This window comes from Carassius auratus, chromosome 3 (genome assembly GCF_003368295.1).
Source record: "Carassius auratus strain Wakin chromosome 3, ASM336829v1, whole genome shotgun sequence".
NCBI classification, from domain to species: domain Eukaryota; kingdom Metazoa; phylum Chordata; class Actinopteri; order Cypriniformes; family Cyprinidae; genus Carassius; species Carassius auratus.
The window spans coordinates 9,015,871-9,040,652 of NC_039245.1; the positions used below are offsets into that span (position 1 = coordinate 9,015,871).

The 24,782-nt window shown below is 38.7% G+C and overlaps 2 protein-coding genes across 2 annotated transcripts in view; one reads left to right on the forward strand and one right to left on the reverse strand.

Annotated features, from left to right (window-relative positions):
- LOC113046858 (pleckstrin homology domain-containing family H member 3-like) overlaps positions 1-10,760 on the forward strand; it is a 38,029-nt gene extending 27,269 nt beyond the window's left edge. Inside the window, exons 6-13 of the mRNA XM_026207925.1 lie at positions 1,170-1,293; positions 1,793-2,099; positions 2,731-2,938; positions 3,512-3,648; positions 4,638-4,758; positions 5,314-5,745; positions 6,701-6,892; positions 8,083-10,760. Coding sequence (XP_026063710.1) covers positions 1,170-1,293; positions 1,793-2,099; positions 2,731-2,938; positions 3,512-3,648; positions 4,638-4,758; positions 5,314-5,745; positions 6,701-6,892; positions 8,083-8,220 — 1,659 coding nt within the window. The 3' untranslated portion in view covers positions 8,221-10,760. The remainder of the gene's footprint in view (positions 1-1,169; positions 1,294-1,792; positions 2,100-2,730; positions 2,939-3,511; positions 3,649-4,637; positions 4,759-5,313; positions 5,746-6,700; positions 6,893-8,082) is intronic.
- A 608-nt stretch (positions 10,761-11,368) lies between these two features.
- Positions 11,369-23,227, reverse strand: LOC113046866 (tubulin gamma-1 chain-like). Its single transcript, XM_026207937.1, has 11 exons — positions 23,003-23,227; positions 22,351-22,463; positions 19,967-20,134; positions 18,194-18,262; positions 17,152-17,231; positions 16,709-16,835; positions 15,080-15,166; positions 13,360-13,509; positions 12,942-13,094; positions 12,705-12,866; positions 11,369-12,578 (listed from the first exon to the last, which is right to left on the reverse strand). The coding sequence occupies exons 1-11, from the start codon at positions 23,049-23,051 to the stop codon at positions 12,381-12,383; spliced, it is 1,356 nt and encodes a 451-aa protein (XP_026063722.1). The 5' UTR covers positions 23,052-23,227; the 3' UTR covers positions 11,369-12,380.
- Positions 23,228-24,782: the final 1,555 nt, after the last annotated feature.

Sequence of the window (24,782 nt, forward strand, 5' to 3'; positions counted from 1 at the left end):
GTGTGTGTGTGTGTGTGTGTGTGTGTGTGTGTGTGTGTGTGTATATATATATATATATATATATATATATATATATATATATATATATATATATATATATATATATATAGCAGATAAGCTACTAAAGAAATGTTCAGGATAGCAGACATATAGAGACACGGTGTGTAAACCATTTAAACCCCACCCACTGTCATCTCTCTGCCCAAGTATATTAATATTAGTTTGTTTGCTAGTGATTTTACACTTATAGATGTGCTCATCAGTATCCTGTGTCTTTGGAAATAGTTTCGAAGGCAGCGAGTAGCTCTTGAGAATAACCCTGTTGTTATGATGTAATGCCGGCACTCTTGGAAAGATCTGTATTAATAGGATGCTAGTTGCTAGCCCACAGAACTCCCCGGAATCCCATTGAGGATGAGATAAACAGGCAAGCAGACAGACAGGCGTGAAAACCGCAGTGGTTGAAATGTTAAGTGCCCAGACCCCTAAATGACCTTGCTGATTGCTATAGATCTCTTATAGATAAGATATGTATGCATATTAAACAGTCAAAAAGATAAAGAAGGCTGTTCTCAATATAGTCTTGGCTAAAAGACACTATATTTTGCCTTATTGCTTAAAAAAAAAAGATAACTGTACCATAAAATATTCATGAAGCATTGCATTAGGTTTCAGTTAGATGATGTAGTTCTGCGATGTAACCTTAAGTTAATATCTGTTTGTACTATTTATTTCACCACTCTCAAACTCAAACATACAGTACATAGTGGTTATGGCAGGAGATCACATTAAACTGCTCTTAGTTTGGATGATCATGTCTGCTATAAGTAAGTACTCCACAACAAACATCAAGTGTCCTTATTCACCCTTGAATGAACACAGCAGCTTTCATTATACATACATAAACAGAGCAGACCTTGACCAGGATTGCCAGATCCAGCTGAAATCAGTTTCCTTTTCATTCATTCCCCCCGCAAGCCATTTTCCCAAACACCGCATTTCCATATAAAACATAATTTCATCATTTCATTATGGACCCCATCACAAATAGGTCAAGTATTTATGGGGACATAATGATACACAGCAGTTAAATGTGTCGTTTATTTAATTAAAGGTGTTTCATTGGCCTTGCATTTCTCGGTGTGTTTATGTGCGCTGTTCTTGTATAGGAGAATAAATTCAATCCAGAGGTTGTGGAGCACATCTATGAGCATAATCCCATCCTGAGGTACACGCAGAGCCCCCTCTACGCCCCACTGCTGCCTTTCTCCTACGGCAGCCTCCACCACACACGTGAGTAAACCACACACACACTCACACGGCATATATCACATATAAACACCACTGCTCACATGAAGAACACGTCAACGAACCAATCAGATTAGACACACCCCGTCTTTCTACAACTCTGCCGTTTTGGTGTTCCCATGGTCACCCAGGCACCTGTCTTGTAGAAGTAAAGCAAAGGCAAAGCAGTGTTAAATAAGAAATGATTTACGGTCTTCTCTGATTACCTTTCCATTCCAAAAATTTGCTGACGTGAGGTTTCTGATAAATCAATAAATTCCAAATCAATTTCCAATAAACAAAATCAAGTCCCTATAAATCCTATACATTTTTTTATATAGTATAGTTATGTAGGATGTTGGCAATATATCTTTTACTTGGACGCTATAAGTATTGGATGCTGAGTAAATACAGCTGAATAAAACAAAAAAGTGGGGTGATTCTTTTCTATACCCACTGTATACATGTATACAGTTAACACATCTCCTTTTGCTTTTCCTCTTAGATATGACCGGTAAAGGCTACACATCCATCCGTGAAGAGGCGGTGAGGCTTTTTAACTGCCTTCAGCAGTTAGAGTCGGCCCGCGAGCCCATTCCTCTCATACAGGGGATCCTCCAGACCTGCCTCGACCTCCGGCCGCTCCGAGATGAACTCTACTGCCAGCTTATCAAACAGACCAGCGTCCTGAGCTCACTTGTCCAGACACAGCCGAATCCGCAGCTCAGATACTGGCAGCTGCTGACCTGCATGAGCTGCACCTTCCTGCCCAGCTGCAGCATACTCAGATACCTGCGCTTTCACCTGAAGAGGTGGGTTACGCACATCACATCTGTACAGTGCACTGGATGTGCACACTCACAGACCAACCCACCAGCCGGATCTCAACATACACGAATAAACATTACCTAAAAGTGCTTGGGTATAAACATGCCAACGGTTCTGTGGGCGAGTGTGTAGGAAATATGGGCTGCCTGAGGTTGACCGGATTGGAAAGTGCACTTCCTGTTCACATGTTCTTTTCCTCTCTTCGAGAGGCTGGGAAACGGCATGATGCTTTCTGCGTCCCATGGCTAATTGACTCTTAAAGTACTGCCAGGTCTGGAGGATAGACAGAAAATAGGAGAATGGCTAAATAAACGAGTGTGCCGTGAGGAAATGGTGCGTTGACCGCAGGGCTTTGATTACAGAGGCGGCTGGTGTGATGGAGACGGACGAGACTCTGTTCTCCTGAGGCGCCCAGATGTTTCCCGCATGTGTTTACTTGACACAAACAGGGCCTCTGCCATGCGTGTAATTACCAAGTGGCTGACACTTTATATCGCAAATAGATAAACTAAACAGAGGGGCCACACACTTTTTTTTGGGAGGGAAATGTGTTGTGGTTTGGATGTGAAATTCTGTAAATGTGAAGTTTTTAAAATCCCTTTCTTTTGCTGTCAGGGTTCAGAGTTTGAGTGTGGACCCAGAGGTGGAGAGCTACGCGTCCTTCATAGCCCAGGCTCTGGAGAAGACGCGCGGCCGTGAGTGTGTGCCCTCGTGGGAGGAGATCCAGGGGCTGATGGGAAGGCAGGAGATACTGTGTACTGTGCACTATCCTGGACCGGGCTGCTGCCAGATACCGATCACCTCACACACCACAGCTAATGAGGTATTGCATCAACTGTTTCTTCTATAGCAGGGGTTGGGGAGCTTAAGCCACACAAAGGATTAAGCATTAGCACGCAAGTAATAAGAACCAGAGAGATGTATTTATTTATAAGTGTATTGATTTTAGTAATGTTGAATTCAGTTTTTGCAATTATCCTTACACAAAAATTTAAGAATATGTATTAGTTTATTCATTTGCTCTGCTACTTTTGCACACATTTTTTGTGTCTTTCAATCAGTTGTTGTTATTGTAAACTAAAATAAATACTTTTAAATCAAAGTGGTTTTTGTTAATTGAACTAAAGCTAAAATCTAAATATTAGATGAAAAAATTAAACTAAGTTACTGAAGTTTAGGAACAAAAATGACTACTAAACTAGAATTAAAATAGAAATAAAAGCTAAACAGAAATATAAACGAATAAACTAAGTAGCAAAAATGAGTAAAAACTTAAACTAAAATTAAAACGGAAAAAATTAAAATGAAAGTGAATTCATAACATGAATAAATACTATAATAGTATATAAATAATACTAAAATAACACTGTTTCTCGTTCTCATTTTCTCTCTCCAGGTCGTGAGGAAGATGGTGGAACGTCTTGGGCTGCAGGACAGCCGAAACACATTTGCTCTTTTCGAGCAGAACACATGCTGGGAAAAAGCTATCGGAGGCAGCACCATAATCGCTGATGTCATCACCAGATTTGAAAAGTAGATATTTTTTAATAAATCTCTTCCACCTAGTGTAATATAGCGATATACTGAACCAAAAGTATCATGGCACTATAGTTTGATGGACATGGTGCCATGTTAATACCATGTTTCTGAACCTTAACCAAGGTAATGCTATGGTATTTTTTAAGTACTATGTTAAGACCATGTAAAAGGAATATGGTAATCAATCAGTACAATAGTATATGTGAAGTTACAATGATATTACCATCTACGATAGCACCACACCACGCAGTACAGTGTGGATCTGTATTTTCATAGATTTATTCACTTTCCCAGAACTTTAGCAAAGTTTAACTCAACCCCCCTGATGCGCTCTCTTACACAAACACACACACACACACACACACACACACACACACACACACACTGTGAGAACAGACAAGCAGCTCTTTATTAGTATTCAGTGTTCCAGTAGGGATCTCAGGGTGAGACTGATGTCATGAGCATTAACTGATGTGGAAAGCAAACTGAAGGAGAGATAACCCAAGCCAGCCAGAATTCAAGGCATCCACTTTATTCTGGGAAGTGTGGTTGTGTTTGCGTGTGTTTTTGCACATCTCAGTGCCAACTCTTCCCAGAAGTAGGTTCATGGACACACGCCTAGTCTTTCTCTCACGCTCGTATTATGTGTACACACACACACACACACACACACAGACACACACACAAACAAACCCGCGTGTGCAAAAATGCACAAGCAGCAGAAAAAGCTTAGCAAATCAGGGTGAGTCACATGGTTCAGAATGATGTCATGACTTTAGTCGTGTGTTTAGTAAGCATCTGCAAATTTCTCTCCTTAGCTACTTAAAGACTTAGACGTAGTTTAAGACAAAGACATACTTTGAGTATGCTTTAGAAGTGGTTAAATAAAAAAGTTTATAACACAGAGGCTCTCAACCAGGGGCCTGATTCATTCAATTGATTAATATGCATTTTTCAGTAACAAATCTCTGTCTGTCTTCCAGTTTGTCTGCAAAAGATCCAGACTCTGACTGCAAATGCAGACTCTGCTTCAAACTGTATTGTCTGCTGGACACAGAAAACATCAGTACAGACAGCATTGAGTACCTCTTCCTCTATGAGCAGGTAATCCGACAAGAGACGGGTGGGAATGAGCAGAAAGAGAAAGCTGAATGTAGATTATTGAAAGCCATGAATTTTGCAACATTCACACTGTTAATGAACTAAATTGAATCAATGTTGAACTGACTCGAGCTGAATAATGCCACTACTGTCTTCAGTAGAGCTGCTTATCACGGAGTTTAACTTGTTTCAATGACGAATGACCTTTACAGTTACCGAACTGAAGCGAATCAACACTGAACTGACTGGAGCGGAATAATCACACTATTGTCAGATTTTTGGATTTGCCTCATTTTTTGAAGTTTGCGTCAATGATTTTGTTACTTTCCGGTTCAATACTGTGAAGTAGTAAACAAAGCAAAAGACTAAACAAAAGAGAACTGGATTTCCAATTCTTCCTCTCTGTTTGTGTTAAATGCGAACTAGTTTCACACTTGTGTGGACATATGTGTGCATAACGTCTTTATCAGTCAAGTGAAAAGCAAGCATACAAACACAGTGCACTAATGAACTCTGTAAACTTTCCCTTGTTTGACTTCCTCCCTCTCCCGGCCTCAGTGTCATGAGATGGTGGTGCGGGGACAGCTGCCAGCCTGTGAGGATGACCTTCTTTCCCTGGCAGCGTTGAGACTGCAGTGTCTACTGGGGGATTTCAGCGCCCTCTCGCCGTACCCACCCTTGGAGCAGCTCTTTCCAGCTGAAGTGGTGGAGGCCCGGGCCCTACTGGCCCCCGTCGATCCCCCTGGCTGCCCTTCCTTCCCTGGGGGTCTGCTGGCTGGGACACTGTGGGGACACAAGCGGCGTCAGGAACAGGACCAAAGACTGAGGGCCAGACTAAGGGAAGAGGGAGCCGTGGTGATGTCGGCCATTTTGGAGCGCTGGAAAGCCCTGACGGGATACAGTCGCAGGGACAGCATGGCCGCCTATCTCACCATCGCTCGGCAGTGGTCGGGGTTTGGCTGTACGCTCTATGAAGTGGACTTCTACATCGTGAGTGGTTCCCACAGTATAACGGTTTCAACATTGATAATAATAAGAAATGTTTCTTGAGTGACAAGTGAGCATATTAGGATGATTTCTGAAGGATCATGTGACACTGAAGACTGGAGTAAAGCAGTGTTGCCAACTTCTTTCAATGGAAAGTAGCTAAACCCGCCTGAAAAGTCGCTAAATGTCGCTAGATGACGTCATACGCTAATTAGCATATTCATGACGTAAGTGCGCCGTATTGTCTTGTCTCCCTGTGTTCATGTACTGCATTTTAATGCAGCCAAATTTTCAATAAAACTGTTTTTATTAATATATTTTAATGTTTCTGTTGTCAGACAAAGGAATTATTATTATAATGACTGAAACGCGGTCCATTTAAGACTACATGACCAGCTCTCAAAGATATTAATCTGCACTAAAATCCTATTCACAACATTGTTTAATAAAATCTAATACACATACGATTAAGACAATGGTTGTGCTGTGGTATTCGGCCATACTTGCATGTAAAATAGGGTTAGAAGAAACAGAAGAAATCTTTTGTTTAACTGAAAGTGCTGCACCTCTCTGCGCTCGCTGAACAGAACAGATGCAAAGAGTAAATGAGGTTAGTCTGAGAAAGTTGCTAGATTTGTCGCTTTTGAAGAAAAGTCGCTGGGGGGGGGGGTCTGAAAAGTTGCTAAATCAAGCGACAAAGTTGCTAAATTGGCAAAACTGGAGTAATGACTGCTGAAAATTCAGCTTTGCGCCACATAAATAACTTACACTTTAAAAATATATATTAAATTAGAAAACAATACTATTTTTACTGTATTTTTCACCAAATAAATGCAGCCTTGATAAGCCTAAGAAACTTCTTGTAAAGCATTGACAATTTAAGTTTTAAACATTTGTACCCCAGGATCATTTTACCAGAGAATCAGAGCTGTGCTTATCATTTTCCTGTGTCTTGTAGAGCTCGACAGGAAGCTTCTCTCAGAAGTTGTGGCTAGGTGTGGCGGCTTCCTGCGTGTCTCTGTATCGTCAGGGTGACGCTGAAGCGTTGGAGTCTCTGCCGATTGGTCAGATCTGTTCCTATGGAGTCTCTGATAGCAACACATTCAGGATCACTGCAGGAGACAGAGATCTGCTCTTCGAGACCTCCAAGGTGAGCAGGAGGCATAGTCAATATATCATCACTATCCACAACCGCAACTAATGTACCAAAGTGACTAAAACTAAAGTAAAAATACATATTAGGATTAATGTGTGTGTGTGTGTGTGTGTGTGTGTGTATATATATATATATATATATATATATAAATACTGGCAGCCACAAAACCACTCAGAATACCACATTGCATCACACTTTGAAAACAACATTTTTTCAGTAAATCTAAAACATTTAAAGTATGATACTATTGCCATAGCATTTAACATACACAGCTGCTAGCTCTACCTATCATAGTTTCACTCTAGCGATAATGGAGAGATGCAACTTGGCCTTCAAGTTAGCATCATGCATGCATAGTATTAGGCCAAAACACTCCAGATATAATGGGGAAGCATATACCCACACACACCAAAATACATGACATGTTAAAATATGAAACATGGAACCTTGGCTAGTGCTAAACTGGAAGGATGTTGACGTCAATGTGTTTGTATCGTGTACTATAAACCTTCCAGTACTCAAACAATACAGGTCAGACTAACCGTGTCTTTCAGTGTGCTCACACGTGGAAACCCTGAGACAACCAGTCTATCTTCTTCTGATGTTAGCTGCAGGCTAATATAAGTTTTCATGCTAAACCATTTGCCTTCACATCTGCCTGGCTTCAACAACTCTGCTAGCTCACACATGCACTGTTAATGACGTCCAGTCAATGTCAGTCATCAACAGTCACTTATAGTGGTTCTGATCCATAATCACTCTTAAGGATGTTAAAATAACTAATTAAAAATGCTAAAAATGACAAACAATTGCATCTGTCAGTGGATTTCATTTGGTGTTTGATCACGGTCATAGACTAAAATAAATATATGCATGTATGTGCAACCTTGGTGAACATCCCTGTTGAAAAAAACAGCATAGTTATGTTTTGAAGCATGGCAGCTGGTTTGAGCTGGTCATCTGCTGGCCCTAAGCAACTAGCTAGCTGCCATGCTTCAAAACATACCTAACCTGCATATCCTGTTGTTTTCGACAGGAATAAAAATTAATACCTCTTTTAAAAACAAATCAAGAGCCATGCTGACCTAAAAATTGAAACCAAGTCATTGTACTAGTCTAAAATGCTTAGCACATATTCAACAGTGGACTCGAGTCATCTCTCTCTCTCTCTCTCTCTCTCTCAGCTGACTGAGATCATGCAGCTGATGAATGCTTACTTCAGTGCCACCCGTCGCCAGCTGGGCAAGGATGACTGCATCTCCATGGAGACAAACCCTAAGCTCCACCCCTCCCTACTTGAGCTCCCCTCTCACCCGGTGTGAAGAGAGATGGACTCGCGCTCACCCACACGCACACACTGACTCTGACTGATGTACACGTGCATATGCAGTCCTGACCGACTGAGAGGAGCAGATGCTGTGGAAATAGAAGAGGAGTGGAAGGTGTCCAGGGAGCCACAAACAGGAGAGCAGGTTCAGGAACTCACTCGCTACACCACCAGCCAAATCCAGAAAGAACACGGGGCCCTCCGCTGGCCCTGATTCCTCCAAAATCACAGAGAGCATAATAGCCCGACTTCAGACAGACAAAAATCATTTTCTGAAGTAGTATTTTTGCCTTGTTTTTTAGTGTTAGAATATTTAAACATCCTTAAAACAACATTAATTTATTTGTACTTATTTTGAACAATTAAGATACATTTAATTATCCTTAAATTCATCAAGTATTATGACTAATTTTAAGATTAACTTCAAAGAATTTATCTCAAATTGAGTTACATTTTCTTATTTTGCTTCTCATGTAAATTTACCTTGTTTAAAGGATGTTTTTATGTTTTATTGGAAAATATGACAAAAATACAGATTCTATTTTGCAGCGATGTCTTTATATTGCACTACAGGAAGACACAAATATGCTGGCGTTGTACTCAAGAAAACACTTGCTCTGCTTTACACGTTCCTTTCCAGACTCCTGCCTGGATCGTCATTAAACTCATTCATCAAACCATACATGACCTTAAAATGAAATCAGGTGCAAGTCTCTTTCACGTCGACCTTCAAAACGGTCCATTACTGACCAACAGTGGTGCGTGTGTGTGTGCGAGAGACAGACTTGAACATTTGAAGCTGTAGAAACCAAAGGACCTTTAGCTCGTCTCTATGATATGAGTGTAATTGTGAAATGCTTTGAGCCTGACCTGGTGCTGCTTGACTGTGCTGTTAGCTTACAGTAACTCTGCATTGTGCGTCCTTTAACCATTGAGAGCCTCAGATCTTTAGATCCGGTTAAAACCAACTAAGACACACATTTGCAGTCTGGTGCCTGTGAAGGGAAATGACATTCAACAACAAAAAACCCCCCAGACAATTTTGGTTGAAACCATGTTTCCAAGACCTCTCAACACATTTTCAAACACTGAAAATAGACAAATAATCAACACTATTGATATGCAACATTGTCCATCCCATATGGTAAAGACATTTCTGTAGTTCAACCAAAAATGAAAAATTCATTCACTCTCCTTCATGTTGTTCCAAGCCTGTTTTGTCTGTTTTGTCATCTTGATGAACACAAAATTATTAAAGTAAATGGGGTCCAAAACAACATTAATGTGCATCCCTTTGACTTTTATTGTATGAAAAGAAAAAAGTAAAAACACCAAGACTGCTTCAATGTTCCACACAATAACGAACGTCATACAGGTTTAGAACAACATGAAATTGTGTAAATGAATTATATTTTTTGTGGACTATCCCTTTGAGCATAATCTGTAGCCTCTGTCAGCTGTGCTTTCATCAAAAGCTGTGCTTTTTTTATCTGCTGAGTTCATATTGTCCTCCTTTAATGTGTTACTTCCTACTAGTTTTATTTATGGCTGTCTGTTGTATACTTTGTGTGGAAGTGAGTTTTTATTGTCCTTTTTACTTTTGTTTTATATATCTTTCATAAAGACCTGTATTTGTATTTTAGTGCTTGCATTGGCATAATTACAAAAGAGCGGATGATGTCATAGTGAAAATATGATGTCATGAGGTTTATTTACTTTTTTGGTTATTTGTCATTTATTTCCCCCGTCATGAGAGGTCTACATACGGCAAATAACTTTATAATCTCTTTTTGTAGATCCAGAAGGATTATTTACTGTTTGTCATAACCCAAAATAAGAGTAATTCGCCCCTTTTAAATTCACATGGACCAAATATCTAGTGGTTGGGGTCATTTTTCCCTTGTTTTTTCTTTTCTCTCCTTGTATGACTGCCAAACTATTACTGAAGCAATAAAACCTGCCCAGTCTTCCTGAGTATGAGCCCATTTTCAGTATGGGGCTTTAGGTTGCCTGAAGAGGAGCCACTAGTGCCTGTCAAACAGTCTGTACAATCTTTAATTCACCCATACTCCATAATCAAGCTAAGCTTTTTCTGTAGTCATAGTACTTACGTTTCGGTGGTGCACTATCTTTGCTATAGTGCACCTTGTCTACATGAATACAAAAGTGAAAAAAGTTTGAGAAATGTAGAGGTGAAGGGCAATCACATGTTCAATGTTGTTTATTTTGGTTTTTGTTAGAAGCAGTGTTTTTTGCCCAAACTGCGTTCCACCTACAGCCCCAGGGATGGCAGTAGCGGTTTTCACATGCGTTTGTGTTCTCTTCATGTCACTCTTTAGCTGCAGGCAGCTCCGCCCACTGTCATACATGTAACACAACCTCTGATGCTTTAGACGGTTTGTATGCTGCATGGTACCTTAATTATGTTACACGTGTAATAGTCAGTTGCACTATTGTTTGTATAGCTAACTTAAATGTGCAATAATGCAAAATGATGAATACTGTATGTAATAAAGCAGCACCATTACAACATCACTGGAGTGTCAGTTATACTGTATGTGTGAAAAATAAAAAAAATTATTATTAGTATATGACATATGAATTCATACTTTATTCACCAAAGATTACTCTACTGTATATATTATAGAATTATATAATATTTATACAGTGTTTTTCACACTAAATACTATTTTAAAGCAGATTTATAGAAAAATATTACAAGGAATCTATATGGTCAAAATCAATATTGTTTTGCCCGTTTTCAATTTTGTCAAAGATTTTTTCAAAAATGCATGAAATTAAATCCGACATTAAGACCCTACAATTAAACACACCTGAACAGCTAACCAAGTTCTTGAGGATTATTAGAAACCTCCAGACAAGTGTGTTAAGGCAGGAGCTAAACGAAGCCCTTCAAGAGCAGGACACACCTGATGTGCAGTATGTCTTTGATTCAACTTAACGTTATCTGTTGGCAAGTATTGGGTTTTGAATATAAGAGACTAAGACCAGAGAGGTTATTAAAGGTCAAGGCATTCATTTCTGAGCTATTCAATGTGTTTTAAAGCCAAATTACCCATGTGAGTGACTGATAAGAGCACAGATGGTTTTGAGGATAATCAGTTATTTGCTCACTATAGACATATTGTTGTAGAAAAACATTTATTCAATCTCATGAACAAGAAAATGCATCAAGTCTGACGGCAAACTATATATACACAGTATAACATTAATAAGAAAAACATGTGCTAACCAGGGAAACGAAAGCACTGGCATGAAATCTGGCATGAAAGTTACACACACACACACACACAGGGAGCAGAAGAATAAATTATTCGAAAGGGGATATGTGGTGCATTGGAATTGGTGTATGATTGTTTCTGCCAGACTATGAGGTAACCTCACTGATTTGATTGACTAGAAAATGAACCTGACGAGGGTTCACTGATTGGATGGATTGACGAACAGCATAACACTTGACTTTACTGATCGTCTCTCAAAACTCGAAGATAATCTTCGAGAGTAATCTGCAACGAGACGGAGAGGAAAACTGATTCAATCACACAATCACAGTCTATCCCCTGAAAGTCAGCGCCTTTTGTCTAAAAGCATGCATGTGTGAACGTGAGGGAGTGAGATGGTGCATTCACAAGATGCTTCTAGTCTGATCTCTTCTAAAAGGCTTAATCTTTCACACTCCCTCCTATGGTTACATTCATGAAACCACCCAGTCTTATCGGTGTAGACGTCTAACGTGTGTGTGGTCAGGACAGGTTGTGTGCAGGCCACCTTGATGTAGATTGATGTAGATATTGTGCAGTACAAAAATAGATTAAGGAGGAGCAATAAATTCTCTAATCAAAGAAATCAAGGAAAATGGGACGAGAGAGAAGTTACAGCTCAGGATAGAGGCACCAGGTTATGAAAACTGAAGAACTATAGGTCCGTAAAGATGACAGATGACGTATTTATACATACTGTATGTGAGTGGTTCTTACCACAGCGTAATGCAGAGAAGGCTCTGACAGAACTGTATGGTGAGGCATGAAAAGTTTGTGGAAACGAGTCTCTGGAGGTGCATTCACTACTGAGATTCACTCTGTATTTTATAGGATGAGTTCAGAGCCTGTCTTTAGGACGTGAGCGACGGGGTTTTCACTGCTCTTGTGTGCCCCAGGAGATGTAGTCGGGACGCGTGGCGGCGCTGTATTCGTCCACGAGCTGCTGAACCACCTCGCGAGAGTTATCCAGCTCGTCAAAGTTGTCCTTGAATATGTCCTCCTTCCTGAACTGCTCGAGGAAGGCCTCCCTCTTCCTCAGCTTATCATACTGACGACAGGTGCGCTCAAACAACTAGGAGTGAAGGAGAGGACAACTTTTCCACAACGTTCTAATTTATTGTGATCAATTCTATACAGTACCTAGTTCTAACCCATTTTTGAGCAGTACAGACATGGAGAAGTGAGGGTGAGGTCTTACTGAAGAGATGCTGGTGTGATTAGCCATCATAAGTCCACTGACACGATGAGCTGAGGGCAGGTAGGGAGACCGGCGGGACAGTGCCACTTGAATACTAGCTGGACCCCAAGGGATGAAATTAGCTAACTTCCTCTCCCTGATTCTCTGCAGACTCTTATGTACCTGCAAAGGAGCATAAAACATGAGGACATGCACATATAACTTAAAATGTGCTGTGTTTATCTAATTTGCTCACACCTGTGTGGGGTCCACCTCGCCCTGAATGATGTTGAGAATGGCAATGTAGCAGTGATTGGTCTGACGGTCTCGGCCTGTGGACACCATGACATTCTTGGGCTGCAGGAGTCTCCTCATCACATCGAGAACTGTCGTTTTCCTCACACTTGCCACCTGAAAAGATGTTCGTTTTTAAGAAAAATATTAAAACCAAGATAGTGGACAAAGTAATTTTGCTACTAATGAAAAGTACAGACAGACACGCAGACAGATCATTACAGATGGATAGACAGACCGATAGACTAGGTAGTTGGCTATATAAACTGCAGAAAGCAGCTTACTAGACTTTCAGAACAAATCTACAAAGTAAAGAAAAAGTTAAGTCCTTTGTATTTCTGCTAAGTATCTGAAGGCAAACCCCCATGTTTGACCAACTCACGGCCTGATCGGTGGTCAGCGGCGTGTATCCAGTCATGAGGAAGTGGAGGCGGGGAGTGGGAATGAGTGACGCGATCAGACCGATCAGATCATTGTTCATATATCCAGGGTAACGGAGGGTTGTCGTGCTTGCTGACATTATAGTGGACACCTGTTAAAGAGAAGCACATGCATCTTTTGACAAATCGTAGTCAAAACCTTTATTTTTATTATATTATTTTATTGTCTTAATTGTTTGTATATGCTATTGGTACACTTGAAATGTGTTGTATGTGTAAAAATAGCTATTGTTTAAGAACAAGATTTTCTATTAGCACTCTGGTCACCCTTTACAGAAACCTATCCATTGTGGTGTTAAAGTTGACCATTTTATATGACTTCTGGATCTATTAGACGTGATGAAGACAGTGATGGATGAACTGAGAAAGTCAACTATTCACCTCAGAGCAGGGTGCTGTAAGGAAAGTGAAAGTGAAGTGACATTCAGCCAAGTATGGTGACCCATACTCAGAATTTGTGCTCTGCATTTAACCCATCCGAAATGCACACACACAGAGCAGTGAACACACGCACACACACACTGTGAACACACACCCGGAGCAGTGGGCAGCCATTTATGCTGCGGCGCCCGGGGAGCAGTTGGGGGTTCAATGCCTTGCTCAAGGGCACCTAAGTCGTGGTATTGAAGGTGGAGAGAGAACTGTACATGCACTCCCCCCACCCACAAATCCGTCCGGCCCGAGACTAGAACCCACAACCCTTTGATTGGGAGTCCAACCCTCTAACCATTAGGCCACGACTTCCCCAAGAATGGGTGTACAAGAGGAAAGCATAGATGAGCTGATTATTTATCACCACCTCACTAAAATGTGATACAACAGCACGTCAGACTGCTGATTACAACTTTCAGATCAATGCTTCATCCTCCCGAAACTAACAGACTGTGCGATTTCAAATTTACACAGCCATTGATATAATACAGCTGCGATAGGCCACCAGCTGCCTTCTGACACCTCGTGGTTTAGCTTACCGTATTTTCCGGACTATAAGTCGCACTTTTTTTCATAGTTTGGCCGGTCCTGCGACTTATAGTCAGGTGCAACTTATTTATCATAATTAATTTGACATGAACCAAGAGAATTGAACTAAAAATGAATCAAGAAAAAACATTACCATCTACAGCCGCGAGAGGGCGCTCTATGCTGCTCAGTGCTCCTGTAGTCTACACTAAAAGCATAGAGTGCCCTCTTGTGGCTGTAGACGGTAATGTTTTCTCTTGGTTTTAAATAAATGCGACTTATAGTCCAGTGCGACTTATATGTTTTTTTCCTCATCATGACGTATTTTTGGACTGATGCGACTTAAACTCAGGTGCGACTTATAGTCCGAAAAATTTTCTATACATATACTGAAATCGTTCTCTCATTTGTCTCATGACCAAACAAACTCACAGTTGGCTTTAAAGTTAGGTTGGTTTTCTGACTGTCTTAAATATGTTCATGTTAATCTTATCAAAGGAGAGCTGCAGGTGCCCAGCAGTGATTAATATGGAGTGACTCTACTGTCCCTTCATGAAGCACACTGGGTCGGTTCCTCTATGTGCTGCAGGGATGGGCTTTGAAACAAAAAGGACACTGGGTTGGATGCATCAGCTCAAGACAGATGAATAGGACCCTGTATTTTCACATGTCAACTTGTAAAAGACAGACTTTTAACCTCACCAGTTGGTTGATCTGAGAGAACGAGGGGTTCTGAATGTGCAGTCGGTCTGTGGCGATTCTATTCAAAGCTGTATTGTCCAGCACCACCTGAAAGAGACATGGAGAGAGAATGAAATGAAAGAGGTTTTTAACTACATGTCGGGGTCTTCTGGGGTCCTACAACCCTCTACGGACACCTTGGCAGTTGAATCGCCATTGGCTAGTCATTTTTTTTAGGTTAGTCACCAGACTGCCATATAAATACAGTATATAATATATGTTTGTAAAATGGCACTGTTTTTTTTTTTTAAATACCTGTCCTGTACCTAATGGCACGTTCAGATAAAATGTCAATATTTATTAGAGATTGTTAAAATTTCATATCAATAATTATTTTTATTGAAGTCATCTGAAAACAATGTGGCTAATATTATGTGGTATGGAAAAAATACAATCTCTTTTGATGTCACATTTTTTGAATGTACTGATGATTATGTTATTGTAATTATTTTGAGTTTCTTTTTGTCTTGTTCAACTTGATGTGTCTTGGCCAATCTATGTAAATTTCAGCTAATGAACTGAAAGACAACTGAATCTTAAAACAAACTTTGTATCATATTTATACAATATATATTGTATATGTACGATATTTTTGTATATAAGCTGGAATGTTTGCATCAAATTTACTTTTTAAAGAAAGAACTGAAATCTTGCTTGATTTTGTTTCAATTTGCTTTTCTAAGATGAATAATTGGTTTAGAACAACATGGTGCTGTATAAATTATGACAGAAATGTATTTCTTTTCAAATAAGAGTTATATGCCTCAGACTTGGACTTAAGTCTAGATCTGTATTCTCATCAAAGAAAAACAAAGTCATCGACCTCTATTAACCTCATCTTTTGTGCTGACTCTCTGATCTGATCTGATCAGCTAGAGACTATAATGAAGCTAGCAGACTGCTGCAAGAAACGCAATATGCCTAAAACAGATCTTACCCTTTACTAATGACATTTACTCCACTAAAGCTTAATCTATTTTAATCCACAGCCCTCACACATGGAGATTTGCTGGAGATATAAATAATAATGTTATGCTTTAGTCTTTTGCTATGGTTGGTGATCAAACATATTTAAGGATGATATACAAACACAATTACTGGCTCCTCAGGGAGTCAATTGGTTGTGTTTGTTGGATAAATATCCATTCAATCATTTTCTGATTGATATCAGTATGAAAGTAAAATAGCAAGCTTCGACATATCCATAAACCTCCAGTCCAGAAGTACAGATATGACAGCACTCTGCATGGTTCATGAAATATGCCCAGGGACCAAGCTATTGTGTGTACTGAGAAGGAAATGAAAGGAGAGAAGGAGAGATTCAAACACAGGACTGACCCTCTTTTCTCCATCGGCTGCTGTTTGGGAAATGAAAGCAGGAGAGAAAGAAAGAAGGTCTGTTTGGGAAGGCTGATTGTGTAACTGAGTCGCAGGCTGTGTATGAGAGGGGCTCGGTTTCATATAGAAACACATTCATTTGAGAACCACAACCCTGTAATGTGTGTGTACCGGTGTATAACAGCCTCCCGAATTCTAGGCCAGCAGAAAAGTTTAGCAGATAGCGTGTAAAGTGTGTGTTCATTCACTCACCACACAGTCTGCATTCTGGGTCAGTCTCTTTAGCGTCAGAAGAGAATTATATGGCTGTACGACAACATCACTCATCTCATCTTGGTTAGGGAAGACAGAGTAGGTCTGAACCAGTTTTTTAGGATACCTAAAAAAGACAGAAGAATGTTTGAGGCACAAGAACACGGACACAGCTGAACGAGGTTGAACTTGAGGTTGCACACACAATGATATTAAAGACACCCCTAAAGAGAGCTAATTACACCTGGTGATGGCTGCTGCCTGCATCTCCCTCTAATTACACTGACTACCACCCAAACGCTTCATGACTGAAAGTCTAGACGAACAATGCAGAGGGTGTGGATCTGTGCTTCAGGAGAGGGAGTGTGGACTGCAAAAATCAGTCAGAGCAGGGGGATTCAAAGTTGTTTTGAGTCCTATATCAGTGAATTGTGTTTTGGCACCTGTCGTTCAGTCGCTCCAGTAGGTAGGACCCGAGACCAGATCCAGTTCCCCCCGCAATAGAGTGGCAAAGCACAAACCCCTAAAAAAGCAAATATAGAATGTTTAAAAAACATTAAATCTTACTGTCCCCCTTTTTTTTTTTAAAGTTAATTTAAATCAAATATTTGAACTGAATTATTTGCCTGAATAATTTACCTTAACAGGGAGATAAACACATTTTTGTTCAGAAATAAAAACACTGTTTTAAAGCTATAATAAAGCCAAAAATAAATATATATATATATATAAATATAATTAAATAAATAATCAATTCTCACAATCTCCCTCTCAGATCATCATGAATACATCACATTGAGTAATTTGAGGGAGTTATTTTTTTTTTGCCTCAAACCCTAATTAATTTGTGTGATGGTCACTCACCTTTCAGCGGTTATGCATGCAACTAACTGACTGCTAACATCATCCTCCAAACCACTCCCTAACCTTCACTTACACACAAGTTATACATGTGCATGCACACCAGTAATTGAGGGTAATAAAGTGAACGACCCAGATTACACAGGGAGGGCTGAGTCTGTTGATTTAATGGGAGGAACATCTGTATCTTGTAAATTAAGTGTGCAAGAATGCATAAAATAGCACTTTTGTATAACCATCTGTGGGCAATCACGTACATAAATGTAGCTATATGAATACATACAGCAGTTCTGTGTATGTTAGAAAACTAAAAAAAAGAACAGACAGAGCACTGTAGAAAGGGGTACAGGAGCAACAAAAGCAACGGGGGAAAAATGGAAATACATAAAATGGTCATCACTCTACCATCAGGAGATATTCAGAAAGTGTTTTACTTAGTTTAAAAATCTGAATCTGTTTAAAAAACCCAAATATTCTCCAAAAGTCAGAGAAAACCTAATGAATGACACTCAACCAACTCATTCATAATAATTGACTTTTTCTGCTTTTATATCTAACTAAATATGATATTGTCAGCTAAACCACTGCTTTCAGACAGAGAAGTGTACAGTCACAGAGTCATACCTCCAGACTGTCACTGCCATCTGCCTCTCTGTCAATGATGTCAAAGATGTCCTCATGGATTTTTTCTCCCTGAAATGAACAAACATGTTGACCACAGTTTAATTAGAAAACAAGATAAAGTTGTCAAACATGAACATGAATTCTTGTAAAAAAATTGTATATATGCATTTTTATGACCTTATCGTAACATCGCAGACAATTTTAGAAATTACAGTTCCCTCACTTAAAAGATACTGAAAGATACTGAAATTTGAAAGTGTACCAATAGCTAAATTATGAAATGGGGTCATTTTCATTGTGCAACTGCCAACACCACAAAAAGGCATTTGATTTCAAACTTTTAATTGAATTTAAATAAGAAACTGGAAAAATTAAGTACAGTCAGATTTAAAATAAAAAAAACCTTGATCTTTTGACATAAGAGGTTACTTTACTGTAAAAACATCCTGTAAGTTTCAGAACTCAAAACTTTCCCGTTAGTCTAAAAACAGCTCATATTGAAACCAATTTCCCAAAACGACAGGTTGTGGAATGAGTCACTTTATGATGTAATAGTGTGGCTAAGCACCGCCTCCACAGAAGACAAACGCCTCCTTCTACATCGCTGCCTGTGTAGCCCCGCCCACTGATTCACGCATGTAGTGTAAATAAGAAGAGAGGCAAATGAAGTTCAACGCAAAAACCAAATGATTTGCATCGCCTTACTTCTGATCCCAACATTAGGAAAGAGTGGATGACCTTTATTTTTAATGTAGATCCAGACATTCGTCAGTAAGAACTTGGTCCTTTGTTCACTTCATTTACCGTGAATTCATTTATAAACTAGGCACAATTCAACGCAGAATTCTGGGATGATCCTATGGCGACTATATTGGATCTGACAGCAATGTCGCACCACACAAGTGTGAATTACTGTTTTTATTACATGTTCACTATTGAGCTTTGTCTGTTATTAAAGATCGTTTGATATGTACTGAGTGTTAATGCGTTTTAGCCTAAATGGCTAGTCAGTGCCAAGTAGGGCTGCGTGATTAATCAAATGTGATTGTCATCCATATCTTATCAGTAAAGCTGGATCTGTGAATAGTAGTAAATTTCCAGCATGTGCTTTCAGATGGAGCAGCATTTACTACACAGAGTCATAAATCACAAACCATTTAATCACAGGATCGTTCTGCAATTATGAAAGCTTCTCAGTGAACTATGGCTCTGTGTGTTAAATGCTGTTCCATCTGAAATCAGGTGAAAAAGTGTTTGAAAAAAATTCCTTCTGTGAGATGATGAGGCTTCTTCCACAGAATAAGGCACGCAACATATTACATTGTATATTAAGCAATGATAAAGCTTATGTTGATCAGCATAGAATTATTATATACAAAATTATAAACAAAAATTCTAATAAGACAACCTTAGATAAGTCATATATTGTCGTAGTCGTGTGTTTATTAGTCACGTTGAATCAATGAAAGCAGTTAAATATACTGTATATATCTAGCAATATCATCTTCTGTTAGTGCGAGTATGTGCTGCTAGTTTTTAATGCATCGATAAAGATAAATCACTGACAAATTATTGGATTGGACGAGGTTGTACTGTTAATTTGTCTATTAAAATAGGAACTATGAGAAATTGAAATTTTGAACTGCAAAAAAGTGATTAAACTATGAGAAACTTAAAAGAAATAATGACCAGTTATATCACCTAAACCATAAAATAAATTTAACCTAAAATAAAAGTCAGCAATTGTCTGATATCTAACATCACTCAGTGTACCTGAGAGAAGCCACTGGCCCAGTTGTTACCGGCTCCACCGCCATGCTCAGACAGGTAGATGTTCTCCGGGTTGTACAAGTTGGCATAAGGGGAGTTCAGGATGGTGTGGATGACTCGGGGCTCCAGGTCCAACAGCACAGCACGAGGGATGTAGTGCTCGTCATCTGCCTGAAGGAGGTGAAACAGAGGAGAAAAGGATCAATGGAAATCACATTTCCATAAGTGCTTCTCAATACTCCTTACAAGGAAAAAACTAAAGGATGCTCAATTTCCCAAATGAGAAGCAACTGGGGTCTACTTAAGATGCTTATGATTACTCGTGCAGCTTTAGACTGCAAAATGTTAGAGAATAAATCTTTCAATGTATGACATCAGCACTAGACTGACCATTGCTGCTTTACATTATGGTTGAACAATGTACAGGCAAGGCTGAAATACCTGCAGATAGTTGGCATCTTTTACTTTTTGTCAACGATTAGTAGTGAGAAGTTGTGGCCTAATGGATAGATAGTCGGACTTATAACCCAAAAGTTGTGGATTTTAGTCTCAGGTCCGGCAGGGATTGTAGATGCGGGGAAGTTAATAACCAGCGCTCTTCACCTTAGGATGCACCTTCAATACCACAGCTGAGGTGAGACCCTTGAGCAAGCACCGAGCCCCCAACTGCTCCCTGGGCACCACAGCACTGCTCCAGGTGTGTGTGTGTGTTCACTGCTGGGTGTGTGCACTTGGATGGGTTAAATGCAGAGCACAAATTCTGAGTGTGGGACACCATACTTTGCCACACGTCACTTACCTTTCACTTTTTTCACTTTAACTTTATTTTCACAGTGCTGAGAAAGTCAAAGCTTTCATATAAAGGCAAATGCAATATTACTCTATCATATCACAGCAAATACACATCATTTAAAATCTTCGACTATCTAATAAATATTTAATTTCACCAACCACAAAAAGTTTGTGAGTCTAGCAATTGGATAGCTAGAAGTGTGCATACTTTTAACCGTCACCCTGCTCTCTAAAATTTTGGCAACACCATCAAAAAAAAACCCATATCAGTCGATCACTAGTTTACATACCACACAACTAGCCATAATACAGAGAAAATTACTAAAATACTGTGACTCACACAATCTATTCACATCAGAGGCAGCTTTAACACTGAATGCCTCATTTGAGAAGAAATATAAGCAGTCCCTTTGAAAACATTAGGAGTTCACTACAGTTTCTGTGGAAAAACCAATTTTGGTCTTTAAATGGAAAAGTTTTTTTGGTCCGAAAAAATTGAACTAGAAGCTGTGCCATTTATTTCAAATATATTTTCCATCAGATTGTGAAAAGGGCTCCACATAATGACTTCGGAGGGATAATCGCCTTAAAACAGCTGGATATATTTGAACCGGGCTCCACCTGGTGGTCAAATATGTGAACTCCTAACTAACGATGAAGAATCTTATTAGCTATGTTTTTCCATCCACCTATTTTTATGCACATTTTGGATGATCACATAACAAAACTGCTGGATGGAAATGCCAAGATGCACATAAATTAAAAAAATGTGCACACAACTGAATAGGTTAAACTTTGTATGAAAAAATGTGCATTAACTACGATGGAAACACATTTACCGAAAAAATTACACCACGCACATTGAAAAAGTCATTTGACTTTCACTATGAGATAGGATAACTTAACTAACCAGCGGACCGATCTCGTTCACAGCATCTATATGTTGTTTTGGTCATTCTGAAATGCCTGTGAGGTAGGTCTGTCATCAAACTATTTCTGTATAATTACTGTCTTACATGACTGGGTTCCCAAACAGCAGGCATGCAGCTCTAAAAGCAATGACTGCATTTATTGTGTTATGTTACGTCTGCTCTCACTGAAGCACAAGTAAAATATTACATATGAAAATTATTATATTCAGTGGCTTCTCCTAGTTTTCTTACAGATGTTTAGTGGCAGTTTATCAAGTAATGATTTTGTTCTCTTTGACTCGTTGGATGGAAACGGTGCTTTATTTGTAAATGTTTTATGCGATATTCCAGGTTTGCTGAGAAGTTAAATTCACATCCTTGGATAGAAATATAGCTATTGACATGTTATGTTATTTTAAAAGTTTTTCACTTTTCACATTACTAACAACACTGCTTTAATAGTATTTTATTTCTACTTTTTTATAACTACTTTGGCAATATTATATGCAAACACAATTATGCCAATGAATATCGGAACTTTACTCCACTCAGTGATTTATATTACTGTATATAATATAATATAATATATAAAAGCATATACTTTAGAGCAGCAATCCGAATGTGCTGTGATTATGGTTGGTGATTGATTAGCTCTAAATGCCTTCTTAGTCTGTATTTATGTACCTGATAGAAGAAGACATCTTTCCGGTCTGTACCCTCAGTGGCAAACTCCTCTACGATGCCCTCCGGGCTGATGCCATGCTCAGCACACAGCTGCTTCCAAAACTCAAAACCAACTGCACAGAGAGAGAATAAACACACAAATCAGTCCATTAATGCTGGATTATTAACAACACTTGTAAGAAGTCTGTAAACTATTTTCATATGCAATTATACACTGATGTGATGAGGCTATTGTTTATGCCACATCAAATCTTGCACTAAGTGATCATCTGCCTTTAATGACCAAGTCTAACAAGTCTCTTTCAGCTCACAAGTTTCTAACTGTTATATGAACCCCATATTTCTCAGAGTAAAAGATGAACACAATGCAAATCACTATATATAAAATTGTCAAACATGACTGTAAATAATACAAAGCAATGTTTAGAATTATGTGCATACAAAAGAGTAGTTAAGTGGAAACTAATGGATAAGTGTTTGGCTTCTTGCTGATGAAAGGCTCATATTAACAATCAAAACCATATCGTTACTAAATTATATTCATTGTATCATTCCAAAGGTATCCAGTGTGATAGCTAGCTAGCTAACGTTAGCTAAGTTAACTGTTTATATAAAGATGATCAAACAAAACGTTATACAACGAATGGCTCACTCTGATTCCCGCATTGCCCGAGCTGCAGGGTGATAATTTCTCGAGGCATGCTGTCCTGTTATTTCAGCTGTTCGACCAGTAAAGCTGAGAGATGTTCTGCAGTCAGTCAATCCCTATGCGTGTTCCCGCTCCAACAGCAACGGCCTAACGAACGCGCACTGCGCATGCGCAGACTTCGGCCACGGCCACGCTAAGCTTTCACAACGTGAGCCTTCAAACGTGAAGCGATCAATATTTGTTAAAATGTACCGAAAGAACTCTTTATCGAAATAATCCAAAGATAAATATACAAACAGGCAGAAAGAACAGACATAGAGCGCATCACTGACGTAATGCATGACATAAGACGTATGCGTTTACATCAAAGCTGCGCGTCAGTTGCGCAAACAAAGGCACTTCAAAAAGTTTCAACTGCAAGTTATTTGTTAAATGTCTCAGTGTATAGCAAGCAACACATATGAACGAAGTTAAATTATTTCATGAATTGCCTAATTTAACGTGTGATAACACTAAATTACTATTGGCAAAATTACATCAGGGGTCACCAAACTCTGTCCTGGAGAGCCGCTGTCCTGCAGAGTTCAGCTCCAACCAAGAGTCTTTATAACATGGATTTACATTATTACATTCTGTTAATATGTAGTAAGAGATCTGGTTTAAAATAAAAACTTTTCTAAAATTGTAAATACATACATACATATATAATATTTTACACACACACTTGTAAATATATATATATATATATATATATATATATATATATATATATATATATATATATATATATATATAGGGCCCACCATACCATTTATTGCCATAAAAATAAGGGAAAACATGCCATTGGAGCATATCTTAATTTCTAATTCAGCTTTCTAATTTTTAATTTAAGAAATTTTGTTCTGTTTTTGCATTTTTATGTCGAGAATATACTTTTTTTATGAATTTTGATATATTGCAACATGTTTGGCCCTCTGCCCTCAATCAAGTTGGATATTTGATCCTTCATTGTGAAAAGTCTGGGCACCTCTGTACTACTCTGTACTAAGATATATAAACCTTTCAAATAAAACTAGTTAGTATTTAGTATTATATATATATATATATATATATATATATATATATATATATATATATATATATATATATATATATATATATATATATATATATATACATATATATATATATATATATATATATATATACACACACACACACACACACACACACACACATACATTTATATTTATTCATTTAGCAGATGCTTTTATTCAAATCGACTTACAGATGGAGACAGTGGAAGCAACTACTACTGGTCACAAATCAGGAAACCAATTGGACCTTATTTATACATGACACTGCTCTACTGATATTATATATATATATATATATATATATATATATATATATATATATATATATATATATATATATATATATATATATATGGGATGTTATGTCTAGCTGTTTCATAAACCATACCGTAAACTCTTCATCTTCCTGGATACTATGCCAATAATACAGATGACTTATTTGACTTATTAGTAATTTACATTAAACTACCACCATGAAACACCTTTATAACAAACAAACGTAATATTGTTTGGGACGTTTTGAAACTAGGCCTACTCAACGAGTGATCTGTGAAGGCACGTGAAGAGAGAGTTGAATGAGAGGAGCTCTCTCTGATGTATATGGCGTGCATTTTGTGACACATCTAAGCCTTAGCAGGAGAAGGAGAAGGAGCAGTCGACCCTTCCGTCGCCGTCAGTCCGTGTTC

Coding starts and splice junctions, on each gene's coding strand:
- LOC113046866 (XM_026207937.1), bottom strand. CDS start 23,051: ATGCCTCGAGAAATTATCACCCTGCAGCTCGGGCAATGCGGGAATCAG. Junction 22,464..23,002: donor CGGGCAATGCGGGAATCAGA/GTGAGCCATTCG, acceptor CTCTCTGTGCAG/TTGGTTTTGAGTTTTGGAAG. Junction 18,263..19,966: donor GGGCCAGTGGCTTCTCTCAG/GTACACTGAGTG, acceptor TGTTCATTTCAG/GGAGAAAAAATCCATGAGGA.